The sequence below is a fragment of the Orcinus orca genome, chromosome 8, assembly GCF_937001465.1.
Source record: "Orcinus orca chromosome 8, mOrcOrc1.1, whole genome shotgun sequence".
Classification (NCBI taxonomy): Eukaryota; Metazoa; Chordata; class Mammalia; order Artiodactyla; family Delphinidae; genus Orcinus; species Orcinus orca.
In genome coordinates, this window is record NC_064566.1 from 53,811,082 (window position 1) to 53,835,176 (window position 24,095).

Below are 24,095 nucleotides of genomic sequence, written 5' to 3' on the forward strand. Positions count from 1 at the left end.
CACTTTCATTTCTTTATTATATTCACTAAACATAAAATTATAGACTCTTAAGCTTTAGAAAGGACTTTAGAAGACTTTCTTCCAAGTGCCAAAATCCTCTTCTCAGTAACCATGTTAGGGGTCATTCAGTGGCTTTTTACATTTAGATAACAGGAACCTCTGCTAATCTTGAACATGGTCTGATATTTCTGAGTTTTGGATGTAATGACTTGATATCAAGCTGAATTTGTCTTCCTGTGATTTCTAATTTGTAACTAATTCTCTCTGCAATTACACAGAATCATTCTGAATCCTTTTCTATGACTTTAATTAAAGCATTTGAAGATATATATTAGGCCCCTATCTATATCTTTTTACAAATCAATTTTGCCCCCCCCACAAGCAAAATGTTGACTTAAACATTAATAAAAGTATAGAAAAGAGCTGCCTGCTTGGCAGAGTTCTATAATGGCTATTTTTTTTCATAGCATCTCAACAGAGCGCCACCGTGCTGAAGTTCGGAGAGCAGTAAACGATGAACGGTTAACAACAATTGCACATAAGTAAGCCATTAGTCATACCACCCCTGATTTTTCATGACGTAGTATACCGTAGTTTTGAAAGTCTTCCTATTGTGTAGCAGATTCCTGAGTCTTTTATCTTGATAGTAATATCTCTGTACTCAGGGATCCTGACCATAGCTGTGTTAACTATTTATTCAATTGGTTATGTTTTTGCATTTGGTTAGGCAAGCTTTAAGTACTCAGGTCAAATCCTGTTGCAATGTAATCTCTGTATAACTAAAGGCCTCCACAGTTTAGCAGATGATTCCTTTACTCGAAGCAAAGTTCAAGAAGAAAGTAGTGTGCTCCCCAAATTTGACAGCCCCTTAGAGTTACTTTGTAATAGTATTTGATATGTATATTGCTTTATAAATAGGCATTATAAATTTTTTAACTGACTAATATTTCATGTATTTTGAGATTCAGCAAAAAGATTGTAAAATATATGTTCTGCTTTTAAGAAATATGACTACAGTATACCTTAATTTACTTTGAAAAGCCAAAAAAATAAAATTGTAAAGGATTCTTATCAAACTGTTTTCAGATCATTATAACTATTTGATAGATGGGGTGGAGGGTGGTGGAAGACACAGACTGAGCATTAACAGTATGTATGGAGACAGTGCCTCCTGAAAAACAGAAAAGAACAGAAATTATCCTTTAAATGTTAATGCAAGATGGTAGGAACATTTTATAAAATAAGGTATGTTATAGAATATTCATCTGTTTTTTATTTTTATGTTTTAATGTGAAATAAAACTAAAGGAAAAAATTCAGTACATTTCCATAATGTAATAAATAATGCTTTTAACCCAATTGGCAGTATTGTATTGACCCTGAAGATCCATTAGCTTCATGTGGTGCTTTAATGTTACTGATTTTACTTGACTGATAAAATGGGGTGCTACCTTTTTAACTGTGTAGTTTGAAAGTTAAGCTGTTTGAATTTGGAGATTTTTCAGTGGTTGGTATGTATGCACTGTAGAAATTTGAAAATTTTCCTCTAGCATCATTAAGTATTTACTTGTTAGGCCAACATGGCTAAAACATTCACATATTGTGTTCCTTCTTTAAATGCTCTAAACTTTTAAATTGGGATACTCTAAAAACAGTAACTGAGCCTAGATTCTAATTTGAGAACTTGTAATAGGAAACTTATGTGCTAGGTAATAAAGAAGTAGATAATAGTTTGCATTCAGAGGCACTTAGAGACAAAATTAGTACCTTAAAAGCATTGGAACAGTATTGTGGGGCAGTTAGTTGTAAGTTGATGCATCAGTTTCATACTTAAAGATAACACTTATTTAGTCTCCTTTTCCTTTTTTCCCCTTTAAAGAATGAATTTATCCTTATATTTGGGTGAAAGACCAAGTTACAGGTATGCAAATAGGTTATTATTATTTCAGGCTTTTTCTTGTATTTATTTCAAAATTGAAGCTCTCAATTATTCAGGGGCACATATTCCATTTATGAATTAACTGTGCCCCTTGCTTTTACTTCTCTTCCCCTCCTCCCCTTCCTTCCTACTACTGCCTACCCTTTAGCTATTTTGCTGCTTGAAAGTACCTCTAGTCAGAGGGTGGGAAGGGAGAGGAGGTGAAAATTTTAATCACTCATTTTACTACTTGTTAGTTGTCCTGGGAGAGGTTTGATGGAAGAACTTACAAGTATTTGCCAAAGTATTTTTGGATAATATGTTAGTTTCTTTGATCTGTTTGACCTCTCCCTTTCCCTCCTCTCTCTGTTAGCATGGATAATTGAGAGTTGGCTTCTATCTACCTGTTTCCTCTTTTTTCCTCTCCTTTCTGATTTCTTTAACACATAAATTTAATTTTTTGAAAACCGTTTACTTCAGTGTATAATTTTAAGCTACTTAGGTCTTTCTATACTCCTGTTTTAATATTTTATATTGTGGTTTTAGTTCGACCAGACGTCGTATTTACTTGTTGAGCCCAAGGGTCAATGAGTGGGGAATGGTGAGGAAGACATAGATCCCTCATTCTGTCCGTCTCCTCTGCCCTCTTTCCCTCAGAAGTAGTAACAGAACCTAGTTCTAAAGATTATCTATAGGAGGGCTTCAAACTCTGAGCCTGAAAAAAGTAACTTGAGCCAAGGAGGAATGCATCTGAACTGACTGCATTCCCTTTCTCCTCTCCCTTCCCTCCCCCACTCAAAACAGCAGCTTAGGCCAGAAGGAATGTGGTTGAAAGGTAAAGAGAAAGCCAAGAAGGTTGAGCACAAAGGAGATGGAAACAAAAGGAGTGGAGTGTCTGGGATCAAAGAAAAGCCTTGCTTGAACCATAACACGTGTTTATTATTTGGCATGAGACCATTTATTAAGTTTGATACTCTAATTCAGTTTTGAAACATGTCAGAATATTATAGTATTAAAGCCTGGAATGTCAAGGGGCTTCACAGTTTTTAATTGGGCCACTCTTGCCAGCATTGTATCTAAATAAAGTGGCTATCCAGAATTACTATTCTCTTAACTCCTTTTCCATCAGCCAGACATTCATGGGATGCTGTTTAAGTTTCTATGTGAGGATGAGGATTTCATGCTGGTGCGCTGCATACCAAAGGATGAGAGGGCCAAGGTAGTTCCACTAGTATCTTGTTAGACTTCTCAGAAAAGGGGCTGGAGCCAGGTTTCCACCCTCCCTTGCTATATTTAGTATAAATAGAGAGGAGTTCTTTGAAACTTAGGAATCTCAGGAAAGCCCTGGAATAAGATGTTTACAGAAACCTGTAAAATTCTATCTAGATGATTTGTGCAACTAATGCATATATACAACCTCATTAGTAAGCAAAATAGGAATTTTGATCTAATTCTAACATGATGTTTAATTTTTCATTCACTTAAAAAAAGTTTGAGTATGTTTGCCTGAGTAGAAATTTGGAAGATTTATAGATCTTTCTAAAGGTTGCAGTTGTATCTTTTGCACTGCAAATTCTGTCCTTTAAATAGCATATATATTCATGTATTTTAAATTATTAATCTTCCATAATTTCTGCCACCATTTAACAATGTACCAGGTAAGTGTAGACATCACTTTATTTGTATGGTAAACTCTCACCAAGCAAATTTAGTAGTGATATTCTAATAAAATGATAGCAAACTAGGAGTAAGCCAAGAAAATGCTGAATAGCTTTTAGAATTTTTTCCTTTGACAATTAGCAATAGGTCTGTTTCTGTCTCTCTTTCTTGTTTGTACGAATTTTGTTTCAGAACTAGCATCAATTGGAGATTATGTGATAACAAATTTGTGAGGGTTATTGGGGTCTTAAGAATCCCTCTTTCCCATGTCTTAGGTAGGACTATGTTATACCATGAAGGAATTTGCAGATTTCCCACTGTAACTCTATTGAATTCATCAACTCCTAGAAATTCCTTTCTTGACTGAGTGTAAATTCTTCTCAAGTTGTAAAGTAATTTATTTGTTCCATTCAGTGAAAGTTACTAGTGATTAGACAGCAGTGCCCACTTAGTATAATTCAAAGGCAAAAGTTAGACAAAACACATCTGAAAATTTTTATACCTTCCACTTGTGATGTGGCAGTTGTTTTCAGTAGCATGATGTATGCTTGTTGAAGGAGACATTTAGTAGCTGTGTGACCATAAGCAAGTTATTTAACCTCTTGGTAATTCAGTTTTCCCATCTTAAAAATGGAGATAATAATATTACCAATTTCATAAGATTGAAAGAATTGTATGAGTTAATACATGTAAAATGTTTAGAACAATGCCCCACATATACTAAGTGCTAATTGATGTTAATTTTCATCATTACCATCATCATCCTTATTCCACTATCCACTAACAAGGGCTTTTGTGTACTCTATCTAAATTTGACGAATCAGTGGACCTACAGAATCTTAAACTCTAGGTTGGGTTGTAGAATCTTTGGTTTTGAAAAAGATGCAGAAATACTTCTGACTTAGTGAAGAGGTAGGTTGATTGATTGATTCTGGGTGAATTTTAAACCTCGACACTAATCATTAGTCAGGAAAAATGATACCACTACCTTTTGTGGAGCCAAGCCAAGGGAAGTGAACAACTGTCTTTTCATATTTCAACCTCTGTTTGGATTCCTAGGATAAAATTTGCTCAAGAAATTGAGTAAAACTGATAATAATGTCTGCTTAGGGGTAGAGTTCAATTGCCTCAAACATTCCTTAGAGTGAAGAATGGTATAAATAAGTAAAATTAAAGTAGTGGCAGGTTTCTTGCAGTGTCCTCACATCTAGTATACTTTTTTTAACAGGAAGGATAGTAATATAACACATTGTCAGTGACACATGCAGTGATATATACAGCTCCCTTCTATCCCCCAGTACCTAGTCTCCCTCGTTTACTGCCTCAGTTTCCCTTGTTTGTAAGCCTTAGAACCTCTGGCCATGCAGGCAGTTAGGATAATTTTACAAAAGTTCAATGAATTCCATCCTTAATTATTCAGGAAAATCTGATTTTTGAAATAATGAGTACTTTTTACCTTTTTAGCTTAATTATAACATTAAGTTCTAAAAGTTAGTAGAAATACTAGTTTTCATTAGCAATACCAGATTTAAACTAATGAAAATAATGTTGATATTTATTTAAAAGGCATGGGACAGTTTTTCATAGTTTCAATTATGTTCATTATAAGATTCAGATTATGGAATAAAATGTGTAAAAATCTAAGTGTGTGTGAAATTCCTTGAATTCTGATTATTATTCATAATTTTGATCTTGCTTGCTTAAAATAAAGCCTCTCCTGTTCACTCAGGGCACTTTTTCTAATTTAAAAAGTTATATTTGAGTGTATATATTTGCTTCATTTTTAGCAATTGAGAACTCTTGTAGCAGTGTTTTCTTTTTTGTTTAGTATGTCTGGACCTAATAGCTCTTCAGAATGGTCCATTGAAGGTCGTCGATTGGTACCCCTGATGCCTCGGCTGGTTCCCCAAACTGCCTTCACTGTAACAGCTAATGCTGTTGCCAATGCAGCTATCCAGCACAATGCATCTCTTCCAGTGCCTGCAGAAACAGGAAGCAAGGAAGGTGAGTAGAGAAATAGTTCTGTGTGTAGAAATGACTTTTCTCAGATTCTTCAAGAAAAGTTGTCTTATTTTTCATCTGTTTTTGTCCAGTGTTTAAAAGTTGTGAAACATAATGAGCAACACTTGTTCTGAAACGAGAAACTGCCAAGTTTTTAGTCTCAGCCAAAATTAAATATCCCTTTTGTTCAAAGTGTGAATTATATTAATCACAAAATTGCAAAAAGCCTTCTTGGAATGAATTTTTTCATATGAGCGTGTCTTGTTAGAAGTGGATAAGAGGCCTTAACAGGTGACATGGAAAATTAATAAGATGATAGAAGTCATCTATCTGCTGAAGAAAGATGCTGAACTGATTCTTTAGAAAATAAAGCTCTTTGTCTTCTGGAATCAGTGGTATATGCTGCTTCTCTGTTCCAGTCAATGTGCTGAATCTGTTAGGGGTTACGTGGCCGATGGGGATGGCTTTCTTATTGTTATTTAATCTAATAATTGATACATGCTTTAAAAATCCTTGGAGTCTCCTGAGGTCACCAAGAGTAATATTAAATTTGAGAGCGCATGTTTGGGTTGACTTCAGTAGCTTAGTTTGGTGTTACATGAAAATGACCCTGAAAATAATGCAGTTGTCAGATTACTTTGCAGAATTGTCTTTTCTTGACTAGCAATGGGTTGTGGAGCAGAATGAGACATTCCTTTCATACGTGCCAGACTCTGTTTTACACGGAAGGAAGCTATATTTAGGGAGAGACAGTTATCAGTGTGCAAACTTGGCCTCCACTGAGTTCCTGTTTTCTTTGTTGCAGGAGAGCTATCTTTCTTCTCTTCCGACTTTTGTCTTTTCTATTTACCACCTCTCTGGTTCACTGGAAAGAATATAGAATTTTCAATAGTCTAATCTATGTTTGAATCCTAGTTTGCCATTTCTTTGCTTTGTGACCTCCAGCAAGTCTTTTTAGCTTCTGTGAGCCTTGGGTTCCTCATCTTTAAAATGAGGATGTAGTGTTGTGAGAATTAGTGATAATATATGGAAAGGATTTAGCATAATGTATGGTACTCAGTAAATAGTGCCTATGAGCTACTTCTGCTTGTTGTTATTCAATAAATTGAAATATGATGTTGTCATTACCTTAGTTATTATTGCACTGCTTAGATGGCAAGTGACTAGTGAGTTGTTTATGATAAAAGAAACTTACCTTGTTTCTCTCCAGGAGCCAAGTTGGAAATTGCTATGGTTAGGGAAAAATTATCCATCACTCCATCACTGATGCTACTATTAGTATTAAAAAAGAATACAAGTATATGCTTTTTGTCCAACTCCTGCCATGAAGGAAAAATGATTTTCATTTTTCTCAGTTTTAAACTTGGTTTCTTTGTAACTGTCCTCTTCTCCATTGTCAGTGTCACCTGTAGACAGCTGCGAAATACTTGGGGGAAACCTAGTTAAGTGATGATTTTCAGGAAAGCTTATTAATACGTTTTAACCTAGTACTGGCCTCTAACTTCTGATTATATAAAAGTGTTAAAATTGGCCTGCAGAAAAAAAATAATTTTACTGTATGCATGGACAGTTTTGGTGAAAGTTAACAGCAGACTTTTTTATCGTTCCTTCAGTAGTGGTTTGCTATTCCTACACAAGTACCACGTCAACCCCAACCTCTACCCCTGTTCCAAGTGGCAGCATAGCAACGGTTAAGTCTCCAAGACCTGCCAGTCCTGCCTCCAATGTAGTTGTCTTGCCAAGTGGAAGTACTGTTTATGTCAAAAGTAAGTGATACTCGCGGTGTTATCAGGGCCATCTTGACTAAAAGCTGCAGCATAGGCTCTGATTAGATCTGCCTTCCTGATTAATTCATTGGTCCACTGGCTATTAGCAGTGGTTAGTTTTTGAAGGTTGTAAAGAATTCCTTTCTTTACATGTAACTAGGTATATATTGCTTTTTAATCAGTTCTGGGGGTTGAGAAATTACTTCTTTTTTGTTTTCTATGGGGAATCTGCCTTGAACAGTGCTATACTCTAAGATTCACTTGTTTTGGTTTTCATGGAATAGAAATGTGAATAGAAACTAAAGGAATGTGCTTATGTCATTTATGTAGTGTTTACTCCTATAATGTAATCTTTGTAGTGTTTTAAAAAATTATTTATGTACCATATCATTCAACTGTTAAATTCAGTGAAGCATTCTAGAGAGTCCTTTCATATTTCTAGTTGACTGTAATTTTTTGAAATTTATTTGCAATTTTTAAGCCCTTTGATTCTACGCTGTGAAGCAGTTTAATGTCCAGTTCATTTTTTTTTTTAATGTCTGTTATGTCAGTATTGATTTGCTTTTGGTATCAACTGGAGATCATTAATATTTGACTTTCATTTTTCTCAGTATAGTTATAAACTTGATTTCTTTGTAGCTTTTAGAGGTGGACTTAGCTGTTTTAGACAAATGATTTTAGGTCATTTTCAGTCTTGCTTAGGGTTTAAAAATTGAGGGTATAAGGAGTTATGTTTTATTACCAATTCCATGAGTCATGCTGTATGCTTTTTTAAATGTCTGCTTTATAGAGATTTCCTATGTATATTGCAAGGTTTTATGTTTCTCACTTGATTTTTTAAAGAAGTACAAAAACAGTTGAGGCTTTAGTGCATTAAGAAAAAACTAAGAATCTGGGAATATTAAGTTTATATCAGATTTCTGTGGATTTAGCCAAGATGATCTTTTAAAATAACCATAGAGGTCTATTTTTTAATTGTTTTTTTAAATGTTGAAAGTGAATCCCAAACATGAAGAAACCATTTCACACAATATATAGTTTGAAGTAACAGGAAGTTTATTGTTTCATTCTCAGAAGTCACACAGGCAACATTAGCTTGAGATATAATCATACATTCACCTAACTTCATATGTGCAAGACACTATACCAGGGAAACAAACCGATAAGACTTAGTCGTTGTCCTTTGGGAGCCCCTTAATAACAGGAGATGTGCAGACTGACAGCCACATTACCATGGGGTAAGTGATACAGAAGAGAATGTACAAAGTGCTTTATAAGCTCAGAGGAGACATGAATTCGCTTTGCTTAGAGGAGTAAGGGAAAGCTTCACCGAGGAGATGGCTTGCAGGATCATGATTGCTGGATGATGAAGAGGTCATTGAATGTATGTGGTGTTCCCCAAAGAACAGTAGTATATAGAGACTCCAGATGGATAGAATATGTGATAAGGTGGCTTTGGGGAATGGTGAGCAGTTTAGTGTGCCAGGATAAGGTGGGTGGAATAGGGTATTGTGTTCTTAGAAAGATATGGGACTTTGAATGATAAAGAAATGATTTTTGTGCCTCATCTTGTAGGGAGATAAAAACTACTAAAGGATTTGAGGCAGGGCATTGGCTTTATTAGATGTGTGAGATTTTTATAGCTGGTAGTAGGATGAAGGGTAGAATGGAAGTGGAGAGATTAGAAGCACGTACACCTTTTAGGAGGTTGTCGATAAAATACAGGCAGAAGATAAGAAGGCCTGACATGGCCATAGGGTTAAAGAAAAAAGGGAAGGCATTCAGAGACAGCTTCCCTGAGGGAGGATTGATAGAACTTACTGTCTGATTGGGCATGAGGCAAAGGGAGAGGTCAAGGATGACTGATGATGCAATGATTTAAAAATAAAGTATAAAATACAAGGTTATATTGCTATAAATGTAGCAATATTGTCACTGCCTTACAGGTGTTAGCTGTTCAGATGAAGATGAAAAACCCAGAAAACGAAGGCGAACAAACTCTTCTAGCTCCTCCCCCGTTGTCCTAAAGGAAGTTCCAAAGGCTGTTGTTCCGGTCTCAAAGACGATCACTGTACCTGTGAGTGGCAGTCCTAAGATGAGCAACATCATGCAGAGCATTGCCAACTCCTTACCACCCCACATGTCTCCTGTGAAAATAACCTTCACCAAGCCATCAACACAGACAACAAACACAACAACACAGAAGGTACGTGGTGGAGGGAGTCTGTCTGCCAATTGCTGTTTTTATCTCTTTCAGTCAATATGATTCAGATTTAACAAACATGCACTGAGTGCTTACTATGTGCTTGGCATTATGGTGGGAATGTTCACATCTCTTTCTTTAATTCTGCACATAAAGCTTTGGGTTAGGTATTATTATTTCACTTTTTGTGTATATTTTTGTATATGAGGCTCAGAGATGCCAAATGACTTGCCTAATATGACACAGCTAGCAGATCTTCTAAGACTTTCATTATATTTTACCATTGTGATTCCATTTGGGAAATAATTAAAATATAAAGGATTCTTTCAGCCTGTATTTGGATAACTTTACCTTTAGGAACTTAGTTCTTATATTGCCAGAGTAATGAAGTTGTCAGAGTTAGGTGTTTCATAGATGAAAGGAAGGATATGATTAAGTGAATAATTGTTATCTTCTTTTTAATTCTTAAATGCTATCATTAATTCATTTCTAAACTCTTCTGTCAGTATGTTCAAATCATCAGTATTCTGTCAATTTTGTTATTAGAGCCCTCTACTTGCCACACTGATCTGGATGCTGATGGTACCCTAGGCTTGTTATATACCTCTGTGTCCGAGATCTCCCTTCACTTTCATTCTGATCTTCCTCTTTCTTGGTTTATTTACTGATTTACTGGAGCATATCTTCCAGTAGCTTCTTGGTATATGGGTGGGATGGAAAGTAAAGTTTTTAAGACCTTGTATGGTAGACTGAAAATTTCTTTATTCTACCCTCCTACTGTTTTGATGTAAGTTTAACTAGGTAAGTATTCTAGGTGAGAAGTCATTTTCCTTGAGAATTTTGAAGGTATTGCTTCATGGGCTGTTGGCTTCCAGTATTGCTTTTGAGAAGCCCAGTAATGCCATTCTAATTCCAGATCCTCTTTTTCTCTTGGAAGAAGTCAGAGTTCTGAAAGTTCAAGGTAATTTTCCTTGGTGTGGGTCTTTATTTTATCCATTGGGTTACATACTCAGTGGCCCCTGTTATTCTAGAATAACACTCATAGAATAACCCTCATATCCTTCCATTCTGGGAAATTTCTTGAATTATTTCTTTGATTTTTCTCTGTCCTCTCTTTTTGGATCACCTGTTATTCTGGATGTTGAATGACTAGATTGATCCTTTAATTTTTCAGTCTTTCTCACCCCCAATTTCCATTTGTTTGCTTTTTCTACTGTAGTATAGTAGTTAAAAGCCTGGATTTTAGAACTAGACTTCCTGAATTTGAATCCCATTTTATGCTACTTACTAGCTATGTGACTTTGGGAAAACTAAACTCTAGACCTAAGTTTTTCTCTTGTAAAATAGGGAAAATAATATATCTATTTTATAGGGTTTTGGGGTGTAAATAAATGAGATAATAAATACAAACCAGTAGAACAGAGCCTAGCACATAGTAAATGCTCTGTAAGTATTATTTTCTTTATCTTTTAACTTTATCCTTCATTACTTCTCTGGAATTTTTCATTTTTGCTATCCTATTTTAAATTTCTAGTAACTCTGTCTGGTTTTCTGAAAGTTTCTTTCTTTCTTTTTTTTTAAAATAGCATCCTGCTCTTTCATAGTCACTATGTTCTCTTTTCTGATGATATTCATGATAATTTTTTTTGATGTTTTCTTCTTTCATGTTTTCTCTCTTACCTGTAAATTTCTTTTATTTTTTCATTTTATCTCTTCCATTTCAGTTTCCTTAAATGCTGGTTGTGGAAACGGACACTAAAAGCTGACAGAAGGCTCTGTGTGTAGGGTGGGACATGCTGACTTTCATTGTAGGTTGAGCTAGCTGGGCTGTTTTGTTGATGAACACCCGCCACCCCTTTACCTCCACCAGTTGTCATTCTCATTAGGGCTTTTTCATGGACTGGACAGTTTCCTCAGAGAAGAATCTTCCAGTCTTTTGCCTACAGTAGTAAGCCTGTCTGCTAGTATTTTGGGAGTAAAGGCAAGGAGTGGGCTGGATAGTCTCATCATTCAGTATATAGACTTTACCTAACCTCTCTGTTTTCAGCATAGCACCTACCTGCCTCTGCCTGGTATCATCAGATTCCTTTGGATTCAATCTCTCCCTCAAGAGAATAAGTTTTAAGTCTTCCTTGAGGATAAGGGAGGATAGCTGGGGATCTTAATGCTGCTTAAACAGATTTTCAACTAATTTACATCTTTTTAGTCCCACTTTTATCCCCACTTCAGAAGTATCTGGTGTTCTCAAATTACTGAGTCTTTCTGTGGTTCTCTGAAAGCTGTCTTGTTTTTTCTTCTGTTTGCTGTCTTAGGTTTCCACTTTCTTGAGTATGCTTGATCAGTTACTACTTGTCTGTTTGTTTTCCACTTTCCAGAAGTTGATAGCTATTGTCTCCTTTCCATTTTGACCTTATGGGTTTATGTGCCTCTTCTAAAAAATCCCTTCATACTGTTTTAGAGGGATTTTGGGGAAGGAGTAGAGATGAATTCTTGTTTTCAATAGACGGTCTTTCCTACTTTTAAATCTTCAGGTTCATGATAATTTTCATTTAAAGAAACTCCTTGAGTTTCTTGGAAATATGTCATTATATAATATATAAAAAAATTACAATTTTCTTAACAAACTAGAAATGACAGTGAGTTGATCTGTGTAATATAATTCTAGCTTCAGTCTTAGGATGAGGCATTATAGTTTAGTGTTAAAATCAAGTAAGAATTTTTTTAGTCAAAGAGGCCTGGATTAGAACCTCAGTTCTTCCAGTATGACCTGAGATAAATTAGTCTTTCTAAATCTGTTTACCCATCTGTGAGATGAGAGTAATGCCAATTTTATAAGGCTGTCGTGAGGATTAAATGGGATTGGGTATTTTAAAGTACAGCATAATGTATGTACTCAGAAAATGTTAGGTCCCTTCCCTTGCAGGTATTTTATGGAAAGCAGTGTTACCTAACTTTATGAACTTTCCAGTCTTCTTTGGTAGGCCTATATAAAAATATTTTAATAGAAGGGGTAAACCTATAAGTGAAGTCAGTGAACTTTAAAAATAAAAATTAATTGCAGTGTTGAGAATGTGCTGTTCCAAATAATGAATTTATCAGTTCACTGAAGCTTACCCCTTAATATATAGAAATTGACTATTTTTGGTGATTTCTTAAATGTTACACTGAACATAATTTTTGTATTTAATGGCTCCAAGGTAATCTTTCTGAATATCAATTTTTATATATTATTATAATATTGCTTTCTGGGCAAGCTGTATATTAGGTGTCTTCAGCCTGCTATACTCTAAGAATTTTTAAATCTACTTTTGTAATTTTTTACTACCTTTGCTGGATCTATTTTATCAGTAATTCTTCTCTCTTCTCCCCCTTCTCATCTTCTCTTTTAATTTGATATTTGAGAAAATAATGCAGCAAAGTTATAGCTAAAAGAGTACCCATCTCAAATCCATGTCCTTTTATTTCCTTATTCTGTTTTGCTTATAACTAGTTGACATTATATTTATTTATTTCCTATTTCTCCCATAGAGTATAAATTACTGAAGGTAGAGACTTTGTCTTATTCATTACTATTCCGTAATGTTTAGAACAGTGCCTGACATGCAATAGGTGTTGACTAATATTTGTTGAATGAATGAATGAATAAATGAATAAGTATATCTGGTTCCAGTACTGGCTGTCCATCTCTCTTGAGCCTCAGCTTCCTTATAAAACAAAGATAATAATAGTGCTTACTAGATAATTAAATGAGATGATTCATGGAAAGTGCTTAACATAGTGCTTATGATGAGTGTTCAGTAAATGTCACCTAACATTATTAACTTTCCAATCTTCTTAGCTGACCTATGTAAAAATACTTGTAGTAGATGGGGGCTCACCTGTAAGTGAAATTGGTGAACTTTTTTTTTTGATTCACTGACGTTACCATATTTTAATTTTTTCTTTTCTTCTGAATTGTCAGTTGAGAGTGGATGGTTGAGATTGTCAGACTTGTAATGCTCATAAGAGGACATATTTATCTCCAAAGTCATATATGAGTCATACCATGAGATTCCAGGCTCAGAACCTTAGATTTGTCCTACTGTGTTTAAAAAATAAACATTTAAAACAAATTAAATTAAAAATAAGACTCATTCAGGGCTTCCCTGGTGGCGCAGTGGTTGAGAGTCCGCCTGCCGATGCAGGGGACACAGGTTCGTGCCCCGGTCCGGGAAGATCCCACATGCCGCGGAGCGGCTGGGCCCGTGAGCCATGGCCGCTGAGCCTGCGCATCCGGAGCCTGTGCTCCACAACGGGAGAGGCCACAACAGTGAGAGGCCCGCATACCGCAAAAAAGAAAAAAAAAAAAAAAAAGACTCATTCATTCCACAAATATTTGCTAAGTATCTATTATGTTCTAGATGTAAAACTGTACTCTTACTTCATGTGTACTCAGTGCCATTACTTTTGTTATTTCTTGGACAAACTGAGTGTGGGTAGGACTAATAGATATTCTTTGGGATTTTTTGTGTGTTTTTTGTTTTCCTTTTGCTGGATAATTGGATTTTTTTTGAAATCTCTGTAAGGCTGTTGCCATTATACATTCACCTTGGATTTCTCACAAATCATATGGAAGTCAACTTAGGAAATTACTTTAGTTAAAGTTACTTTTACATTAAGTATAATTACTTATTGTGGACTTGATTCAAATTCAAGTAGGTCATATATTTTCAGGGTAGACAAATTTCCACCTGTGTTAATGTGGTGCCTTCATTTTGAGTATAACATTGGTACAACACTTATATAAACAAAGCAACAGAATATAGCTTTATGCTTTCACATGCTTGATTGATATTTTTCATTTTATCCTTAGGGTGCAAGTCCCAGCACTCTTAAGGAGTTTTTGTGAGTGCTAGAAGGTCAGTAATTTGAATTATGGCCTGAATAAACACTGTTTGGTTCACTTGGTTTCAAAATCCCTTTGTTTCCCTTGTTGTAACATGTAACTAAAGTGCAAGTAAATTTTCTTCAAGGTGGATCTCTAATTTTGGATAACCCCTTTTCAGATCAGAAATTAGTTTGTAGACTGAAATCTCAAAATATGTTTTATCATTTGTACCTGTAACCTAAAACATGCTCTCAAAGACTCTAGATTTATTTTGCTGAAGTTATTGTCTTAATGTTAGAAGTCTACATGCATACTCTAGTTCTAAAATTGCAAATGTTTGACCCAAGTGTGAATGCTTCCCCTTCCCTACCCATGACAGAGATTGTTTATTAACTGTGGCCTACTTTCCTGCCAAGCCTTGGTGAATCCTCAGCTGTGTCACAGAGTCCTTATAAAAACTGTACTCTAGGAAGGCACTACTATTAGTTCAGAATTGGCAAATATGAAACCTACTTGCTATTATTACTCTTAATTGGCTTGGCTGTGCTAGTAACTGTGAGCTCTTTGGATTCTCAAGGGTATCAGAATTTGGGAAAAAGATATATAAAATTTTTTAATGAAACAAAAATAGAGTACATTAAAATAAATTTCCAGTTTGATTTGATCTATAACACCTTTACTGATATCCTTCTAACATTTATTAAGTAGTAATAACAAGATACTAATAAGTACCATTTGTGAACTGCCAAATATTGACCACCTGCTATGTGCCTAGCACTATGTTAGATGCTTCACATCATTATCTCATTTAATCCTTATAATGATTTGCAAGGTAGGTATTATTATCCCTATTTTATAGATGAAAATTGGAACCCAGAGATTTTAACATGTCCAGGGCCCTGCCATTTGTTAGTGGCAGAGGCAGGATTCAGCTCAGGTTCATTTGACTCTTAACTTCTGGTCTTTTTGCCAGATTAGTCTACTTCTCGGTTTATATGATGGCTGATGGTTGTGTTTGTAATAGTGCTATATATGTGTTTACTGGTTGAGTCTATGTAGAAGTATGCTGGTCAACTCTATAGAGATGTTTGCTGGTCAAGACTTGTATGTCTCTCTTGACTCCTCAGATAATCAACAAACTCCTTAAAGTAATGGACACATACTTAGAATTCTCTAACACTGAAATATATAATTATAATGATATAATCAAAGCTTCTTTGAGATGTCAATACTGAGTACAGACATACTCAGTAAGTTTGACTGACTGATTTAATTTCAGAACTTCTTTAGGACTGATACAAAAATGCAAAAGAATTTCCCCCTTAAATTGTTTGGATTTTTCAAAACAATTTTCTCTCCTAGGTAGGTGAAAATAATTTTGGTGAAAGAGGAAGAAGACACTCTGTGTTGTTTGGGGGTATCATTAAACTACCATTATACTTGCCCAGAATAAAACTGATACTACAGATTTATAAGTAATTTTTGTGTTCTCAGCTGTAAAATGGGGATAATAATAGTATCTCTGTCATAGGATTGTTGGGAGATTTAAATAGGCCAATGTGTATTAGCTCTAGGAGCTAATCTTGTTTCTGTTCTTTTCCTCAACCCTGCCATTTCCATACATCAAGTCCTGTTGACTCTACCTCTTAAGATAATCTGAATCTGATCACTTCTCTTTATTTTGACTACTAACACCCCAGTCCAACCAGCCTCTACCATTTCTTGCCTAGTCTACTGCAGTGGCTTCTTTACTAGTTTCACTGCTTCTGCTCTTACCTCTTACCACGTAGCAGCTAGAATGATCTTTTAAAATATAAATCAAGTTTTGTTGTTTCCTTACTTAAAATCCTCTCATGGCTTCCCATTATACTTAGTATAAAACTTAGATTCTTTACTCTGGTTTACAAATTTGATCTGGACTCTGCTTACTTTTGCAACCCCTCTTTACCCTATATGCTTTTGCTACACTGGTTCTCTTTTCTGTTTTTAAATACATCAAGCTAATTCCTACCTTAGGTCCTTTGCCCCATCCTGTTCTCTCCGTCTGAAATGCTTTGTCCCGTATCATCTACACTTTTCTAGTCATACTGGCTAACCTTGAAGTCTCTTTCCTGCCGCTTTTTTCCTCCATTCTGTGTATCTATGAGCAAATCCTGTTGGTTTTACCTTTAAATATATTCAGAATCTGTTCACTTTTCATCAGTTCTACCACAAACATTTTGGTCATTGAAAGAGCCTCCTAATTTGTCTGCCTGTTTCTACTGTCTCTGCCCTGCTGTACTTTTCACCTAGCAGATCAAGTAATGCTTTTTTAAAAGTACTTTATTTTTTAGAACAGTTTTGGATTTATAGGAAAATTGAAAAGATAGTACAGAGAGTTCTCATATACCCTGTATTCAGTGTCCCCTGTTCTAAACAATTTATATTAGTATGGTACATTTGTTACAATTAATGAACCGATATTGATGCATTAATATTAACTAAAGTCCATGGTTTATTCAGATTTGTTTAGTTTTTACCTATTGTCTTTCTCTGTTCCAGGATACTACATTATATTTTCTCGTCATGTCTCCTTAGGCTCCTCTTGGCTGTGAAAGTTTCTCAAACTTCCTTGTGTTTGATGACCTTGACAGTTTTGAGGATTACTAGTCAAGTATTTTGTAGGATGCCCCACTACTGCAATTTATCTCATGTTTTTCTCATGATTAGACTAAGGTTATAGGTTTTTGGAAGGAAGACCACAGAGATAAAGTGCCATTTTCGTCATAACATGTTGATATGCTATCAACAAGATCTTACACCACCTAGTCCCCCATTACTTTGCTAAATCTGTCTCCTACTGCTCTCTACCTTATAAATTTCAATCCCGTTCATTAGGGTCCTAGAGGTTTCTTGAACATACCAAGCTTGCTTCTGCCTCAGGGGCTTTGTATTTGCTACTCCTGCTTCCATTGGATGCTCTTCCTCTAGGTAGCAACATGGATCAACCCCTACTTCTAGTTTCTGCTTAGTTGTCACCTTATCAGAGAGATCTTCATTGAATGCTTTATAAAAAATCATGCACCACTTCCATTTTCTTTTATTTCCTGCCCTGCTTTATTGTCTCTTCCATTTGTCTCTACATGACATATATTTACTTTTTTATTTGTTTATTGTTTTTCTCCCCTTACTGGAATGTAGCTCCATGAAAATAAGAACTTTGTCTGTTTTGTTCATTCCACTATCCTCAGCCTCTAGAACCATGCCTGGCACATAGTAGATGCTCAACAAATATTTATAAATGAATGACTATCCAAATTATTTTCTAGAAAAATTGTGCCAATTTATACTCCCTAAGCAGTATATTGAAATGCTTACTTTACTTGATCTTGTACAGCATTGAATATTGTCTTTTAAAATGTTTGGTTGGTAAAAATTGTTTCTTTTAAATACATTTTGATGATTACTAGTAAAGGAGAGCTTTTGTATATTTTTAGTTGTAAATTTCTTTTTCTTGAATTGCTTCATCACGTTTCATAAGCTATTTTTAAATTGTATGTAACTGTGAGTCTAGATACATTAGTAGTATGGTAGGTACATGAAAATAACTTATTTTATCTTCCTTAGGTTATTATAGTGACCACATCACCAAGTTCAACCTTCGTGCCCAACATTCTCTCCAAATCCCATAACTATGCAGCAGTCACTAAGCTTGTACCAACATCAGTCATTGCTTCCACAACTCAGAAGCCGCCAGTGGTTATAACTGCTTCACAGTCCTCTCTGGTCAGTAGTAGCAGCAGTGGCAGCAGCAGTTCTACACCATCACCTATTCCTAATACAGTTGCAGTAACAGCTGTGGTTTCTTCCACACCATCTGTGGTCATGTCAACAGTAGCACAAGGTAAGTGGTAATTCATCAGGTAATTCTGTCCCTGTGTTTATGGGAATTTCTTTCTTTTTAAATATTTTAATTTTATTGGAGTATAGTTGATTTACAGTGTTGTGTTAGTTTCAGGTATAGAGCAAAGTGATTCAGTTATACATATGTATATATTCATTCATTTTTAGATTCTTTTCTCATATAGGTTATCACAGAATATCACAGAGTTCCCTGTGCTATACAGTAGGTCCTTGCTGGTTACCTATTTTATATATAGTAGTTTGTGTATGTTCATCCCAAGCTCCTGATTTATCCCTGCCCGCAACGTTTCCCCTTCGGTAACCATAAGTTTGTTTTCGGTATCTGTAAGTCTCTTTCTGTTTTGTAAATAAGTTCATTTGTATTTTTTTTTTTTAAATTAGATTCCACATGAGTGATATCATATGATATTTGTCTTTCTCTGCCTGACTTACTTCACTCAGTATGAAAATCTCTAGATCCATCCATGTTGCTGCAAATGGCATTATTTCATTCTTCTTTATGGCTGAGTAATATTCCATTGTATATATGTACCACATCTTCTTTATCCATTCCTCTGTTGACGAATTTAGGTTGCATTTAGGTTGCTTCCATGTCTTGGCTATTGTAAACAATGCTGCAATGAACATTAGGGTGTGGGAATTTTGAAGAAGACTTTGTGGGTGTGTTTGTATGCTTTGGGTGTGAAGGTACCATATGTTATATCAGAGATTACCACTTTCCCTCCCCTAGTTTGAGAATGTCAAGATAGTGGGTTACTCAGTTTCCTTACATTAATATCCTTACTTTGAGTTTTTTTTTTCAAATGCACAGTACCTAGTCACCTAGGCAATTATGTAGGTTAAATCTTGTCACCACAAATTTCAAAGGCATATACAAATATCTGTAATATAATGAAATTTTTAAGTGAGGAACTTGAAATTATTTTACTATAGGTTTTTTCAGAAGAAACATTAAATATACAACCTACAACCTCTTCAAAGTAAGTTACCCAATGATAAGAAGTAGGGGGAAGAGGAGGATTTCAAGGACATGCCATTCACCTTTTCTTCAGGCTTCTAAATTTTTCTGTATGGGAGGATAATGGAAAGTATTGAGAGGAACTGAGGCTGAACTGAAGGACAATTGCTGCTTAATAGCAGAGGAAAGGAAATGTGGAAACCTCAGTTCCATGTTAGCTTAAATCACTTGAGCTCTCTTCCAAATCTTTGTTTTCCTCTCATATAAAGAGCAGATAGCACACTGTCAGAATTTTCTTTTTATAGTGTTGGTAAGTCTTAAGATGGGAATCAGAGGGAGCCATTTATAATACAGAATTCATAGCCATGGTTGTAGTCTTTCAAAGGGAGCACAGAAGCAATATAGAACAGTATTTAGTGTTCGTTTTCATTGAATTTTACTTGCACAATATATAGCTTAAGATAGGCTGAGACTTGGAAATATCCTAGTTTATGAACTAGTGGTGATGCAGGCACTCAAATAGGCAAACAGTGTTTTTCATAATTGCTTTAGTAATTTTAGTGTGTTCCATATAACTGTTAGCAAGGAAGAGGTTACATAGATGCAGATGCAGTCAGTATTCATTCATTCTGCAGGTCTAACTGGTAGGATGTGAGAGCATCTGTCCTTTTCTGTCTCCAATACCCATTTAATGTCTCAGTCAATGATAGGAAATAGTAGGCTTGAAATTTTCTTTTATTTGTTACCTTAAGTAATTTAAATAAACCATTCCAGCCTTTCTGTTTGTACAGCAGTAAACTACAACATAGTATTATTAAAAATAGAAATAATTTTTATATAGAAAATCTGTATAAATGTTGGTTGCAAACATGATCCAAATTCACCATTTCAAAATTTCAAGGTGATGAGAGAAGGAAAGACCACCTGTTTCCTCACCTGACTGACCCCTGTATCAAAGTTATCATCCATTGATAGTTGTTCCCTTCTAGTGCTCATCACACAGTTTGCCAAAGTGTTGCTGTAGTAGAAGGATTACTGTTCTTCCAAGGAAATTGTTATTATTTGAGATAAGAGGGGTATCTCTCTTAGTTACTATCGAAATATTTTTAAGCAAAATGAATATTCCATGCTTCTGTTTTTCATTCTTATATTTCTCCAACTATCTTCTGAATCTCTTGGGAACTTATGACTTCCCTATTTTCTCCTTTGTTTCTTAGCATCCTATATCTCTTTGAGTCCTACGTCATTTTAGGGGAGCTAGACATCTCAAAGATTTCTCATAAATTCAATACAGCATGAAAGATGTAAAAGTAAACTATCTGAATGTAGATACTCAAGGAAACTATATGATTATTTTGGGGTTTTGTTTGAGATATTTAATTTAGATATAAGTGCTAAGGAAATTAAGCCATTTTCTTTTAAAAAGGTAAATGTTAGTGGAAGTGGTAATACATAAACTGCAGTTGTGATTCTGACTGCAGGGCTTCTTTAGCAGCTCTTGTGTGGGTACCTAGGGGACAAGGGCATTCAGTGTCTGCTTCTGTTGGGGACTAGAGACAGACTGTTTTAGAGCTGATGTATCTGTCTCTGGTTAGTCTTATAGGGGCAGCTGGTCATAGAGGGGGAAGAGTCTTAGTAGCAATAACTTCGTGGCTAACTCCATGTTTATAAGTGTAGAGATGGTTCCAGAGGTAGGGAGTAGGGGGATTGTGTATGGTTGGCTCATACAGGAAGTCTTAAGTTCTACCAATTAGAATGCTTATTCTGAATTAGTCATCCACGAAACAGGATAACTGAAATTTTCTTTTTTATTATGGAAAATTCCAAACACATAAGTGGATAGAATAGTAAAATGAACCCTCATTGTACCCATTACCCAGCTTCAAGGATGAGCAACACATCATCAGTCTTGTTTCATCTGTACCTGCTATTTTCCTCTACACATCAGTGACCCGGAATATTTTGAAGCAAATCCCAAATATCATATAATTTCAGTTATAAATACTTCAGTATGTATCAAAACTCACAATACCACTATCACATCTAGAATTTTTAACAGTTTCTTCATATAATAAAATATTTAGTTAGTATCCAAATTTCCTTGATTATGTCATAAAAGAATTTTTTAAAAGTAAGATCTAAATAAGGTCCACACATATATATGGTTATATCTTTTTTAACTCATGGGTCCCTCTTCTGTTTTTTTCTTTTCTTTTCAAATTATTTGTTGAAGAAATCAGTCATTTTTCCTGAGAGTTTCCCGTAGTCTGGGTTTTGCTGATTTTAATTCCCATGGTTTAACAAGTTCTCCTATTTATTATTATTTTATTAAATTTATTTATTTTATTTTATTTATTTTATTTTTGGCTGCATTGGGTCTTTGTTGCTGCACACGGGCTTTTCTCTGGTTGTGGCGAGCGGGGGCTACTCTTCCTTGAGGTGCGCAGGCTTCTCTTGTTGTGGAGCACGGGCTCTAGGCATGTGGGCTTCAGTAGTTGTGGCTCACGGGCTCTAGAGCGCAGGCTCAGTAGTTGTGGCGCACGGGCTTAGTTGCTCCACGGCATGTGGGATCTTCCCGGACCAGGGCGCAAACCCATGTCCCCTGTATTAGCAGACGGATTCTTAACCGCTGTGCTACCAGGGAAGCCCCTCTCCTGTTTATATTTCCATAAAACTGGTAGTTAAATCAAGAAACTTGATCAGATTCAAGTCTGATTGTTTTTGGAGATATGGGGAATGAACGTTCGATAAGTGGTATTCCTGATGTGTACCTATAAGTGTATTTAAGTGTACTTCCTGTGCATCATTTTAGGAGGCACATGTCTGGTCTCTAATGATATTAACATTAATCGGTAGATATAAGTATTACCAAATGTTTTTATAGCTATTGGTAATCTTTCCCTAGATCATTATTTTATTGGTAGTTGCAAAATGAATTTTATCTTCATTTTCTTCATTTATTAGCTGGAATTCTTAAAGAACTTTAACTTACTACCATGGGTTATCCTGAGGTACAGTTCATACAGGAATTATTTCTGTTTATTTATATGTTTTCAGATAATGAGATGGTTCAGTGACCAATAAGATTTTTGTTCCCCATATCATTAAGATTTCTGATGTCTGTCAATCCATCACAAATATTCTTTTGGTGCTCAAATTGTCCAATCTGTTGCAGTGGGAGCCTCTTCAAGTTGGCTTCTAAATTCTTTTGACACAACCACAAAAGACAAATTGATCAAATTTTCCTTTTTTGGGCGGCGTCTATTTGTAGTATCAGTTATTGAGAGGAGTGTAAAAACCTCCAGCTGTAATTGTGGGTTTGTACATTTTTCCCTTTGTCGGTTGTTGTCACATGTATTTTGAGCTCTGTTATTAGGTGTATGCACGTTTAGGATTGTTGTATATTCTTGATGAGTTGACTTCCTTTTTATTATGAAACATTGTTTTATATTCTTGATGAATTGATTTCCTTTTTATTATGAAACATTGCTCTTTTTCTCTCAGTACTCCTTATTTTGGTGTTTACCTTTTCTGATATTAATGTAGCTACTCCAACTTTCTTGTAATTAGGGTTTGCATCATATTTTTCATCTGTTTACTTTTAACCCATCTGTGCCTTTGTATTTAAAATACATCTCTTATGAACATTGTGTAGTCAGGGCTTACTTTTTTATCCATTCTGACCATCTTTGCCTTTTAATTGAAGTGTTTAGTCCATTTATATTCGATATAATTATCAATATGATTGAGTTTAGGTCTACTATCTTAATAATTGTTTTTTATTTGTTTTCTGTATTCTTTGCTTTCTTTTCTCCCATTTTACTGTCTTCTTTTGGATTTATTGAGTTTTTTAAGAAAAAGGATTCTATTTTATCTCTTACACATTGGCTTACTAGCTCTACTTTTTTGTTCTTTTTTAATAATTGCTTAGGGTAGGGTTCTCAACCTCCACATATGGACATTTTGGACCAGATAATTTTTTGTTATGAGGGGCTGACTTGTGCATTATAGGATGTTCAGCAGCATTCCTGGCTTTTACCTACTAGATACCAGTAGCACACCCTCCTGTCATAACAATAAAAAATGTCTCTAGTGATTACCAAATATCCAGGGGCAAAAGGGAGAGCACAATTGCCCTGGTTAAGAACTCAGCTCTAGAGCTTACATTATACATTGTAAATTGTAACAGTCTGTCTTCAACTTCCCATATTGTGTTAGAATCTTCGAATAATACACTTCTATTTCTATTTCTGCTCTCTCATCCTTGCACTCTGGTTATCATACATTTTAATTATATATATCATAAACCCCACATTGCATTGTTACTACTTTTGCTTTAAACAGTCAATTTTCTTTTAAAGAAATTACGGAAAGGTGGGGGGGGAGTCTTTTATATTTACCAACCTCATGTACTTTTCCTACTCTAGTCCTTGGTTTAGCCATTTCTCTAAGGAGCCCTGGTTCATTTTAGTGGAAAGTGATAATTAGAAGAAAATTTGGGTGCTAGATATGCTCATTGCTAAGGGGGGTGTGTGTGTGTGTGTGTGTGTCTGCATGTAGATTTATACACACACGTATATACATCTATATTTATTTCTATATGTTGAAAACTTTGGGTCCATACTGATATGTCCAATTTCAAACTCTGCTTGTTAATTCTAGTTTTCTCCCTTCTTCAAAAACCTAGCTTCCATTATCTTTCATATACTTACTTATTTTATCAGTTCCTCACTCTATAACCAATCTGTCATTGTTGCTGCTGTTGCCTCTACCTTCATGCAGATACCTTCCTCATTCCACTCAGGTTCTGACATCTTGCAG

General features: G+C 35.3%; 1 protein-coding gene across 11 annotated transcripts in view; it reads left to right on the forward strand.

Moving 5' to 3' along the window:
- EMSY (EMSY transcriptional repressor, BRCA2 interacting) overlaps positions 1–24,095 on the forward strand; it is an 82,351-nt gene that overhangs the window by 8,290 nt on the left and 49,966 nt on the right. For 7 of the 11 annotated variants that reach the window (XM_033405766.2, XM_033405765.2, XM_049713055.1 and 4 more), the window contains exons 4-9: positions 468–542; positions 1,879–1,920; positions 5,405–5,580; positions 7,191–7,343; positions 9,290–9,549; positions 18,020–18,296. In XM_033405766.2, coding sequence (XP_033261657.1) covers positions 468–542; positions 1,879–1,920; positions 5,405–5,580; positions 7,191–7,343; positions 9,290–9,549; positions 18,020–18,296 — 983 coding nt within the window. The remainder of the gene's footprint in view (positions 1–467; positions 543–1,878; positions 1,921–5,404; positions 5,581–7,190; positions 7,344–9,289; positions 9,550–18,019; positions 18,297–24,095) is intronic. The other 4 variants (XM_004279818.4, XM_033405767.2, XM_033405761.2 and 1 more) reach the window with 3 other exon arrangements.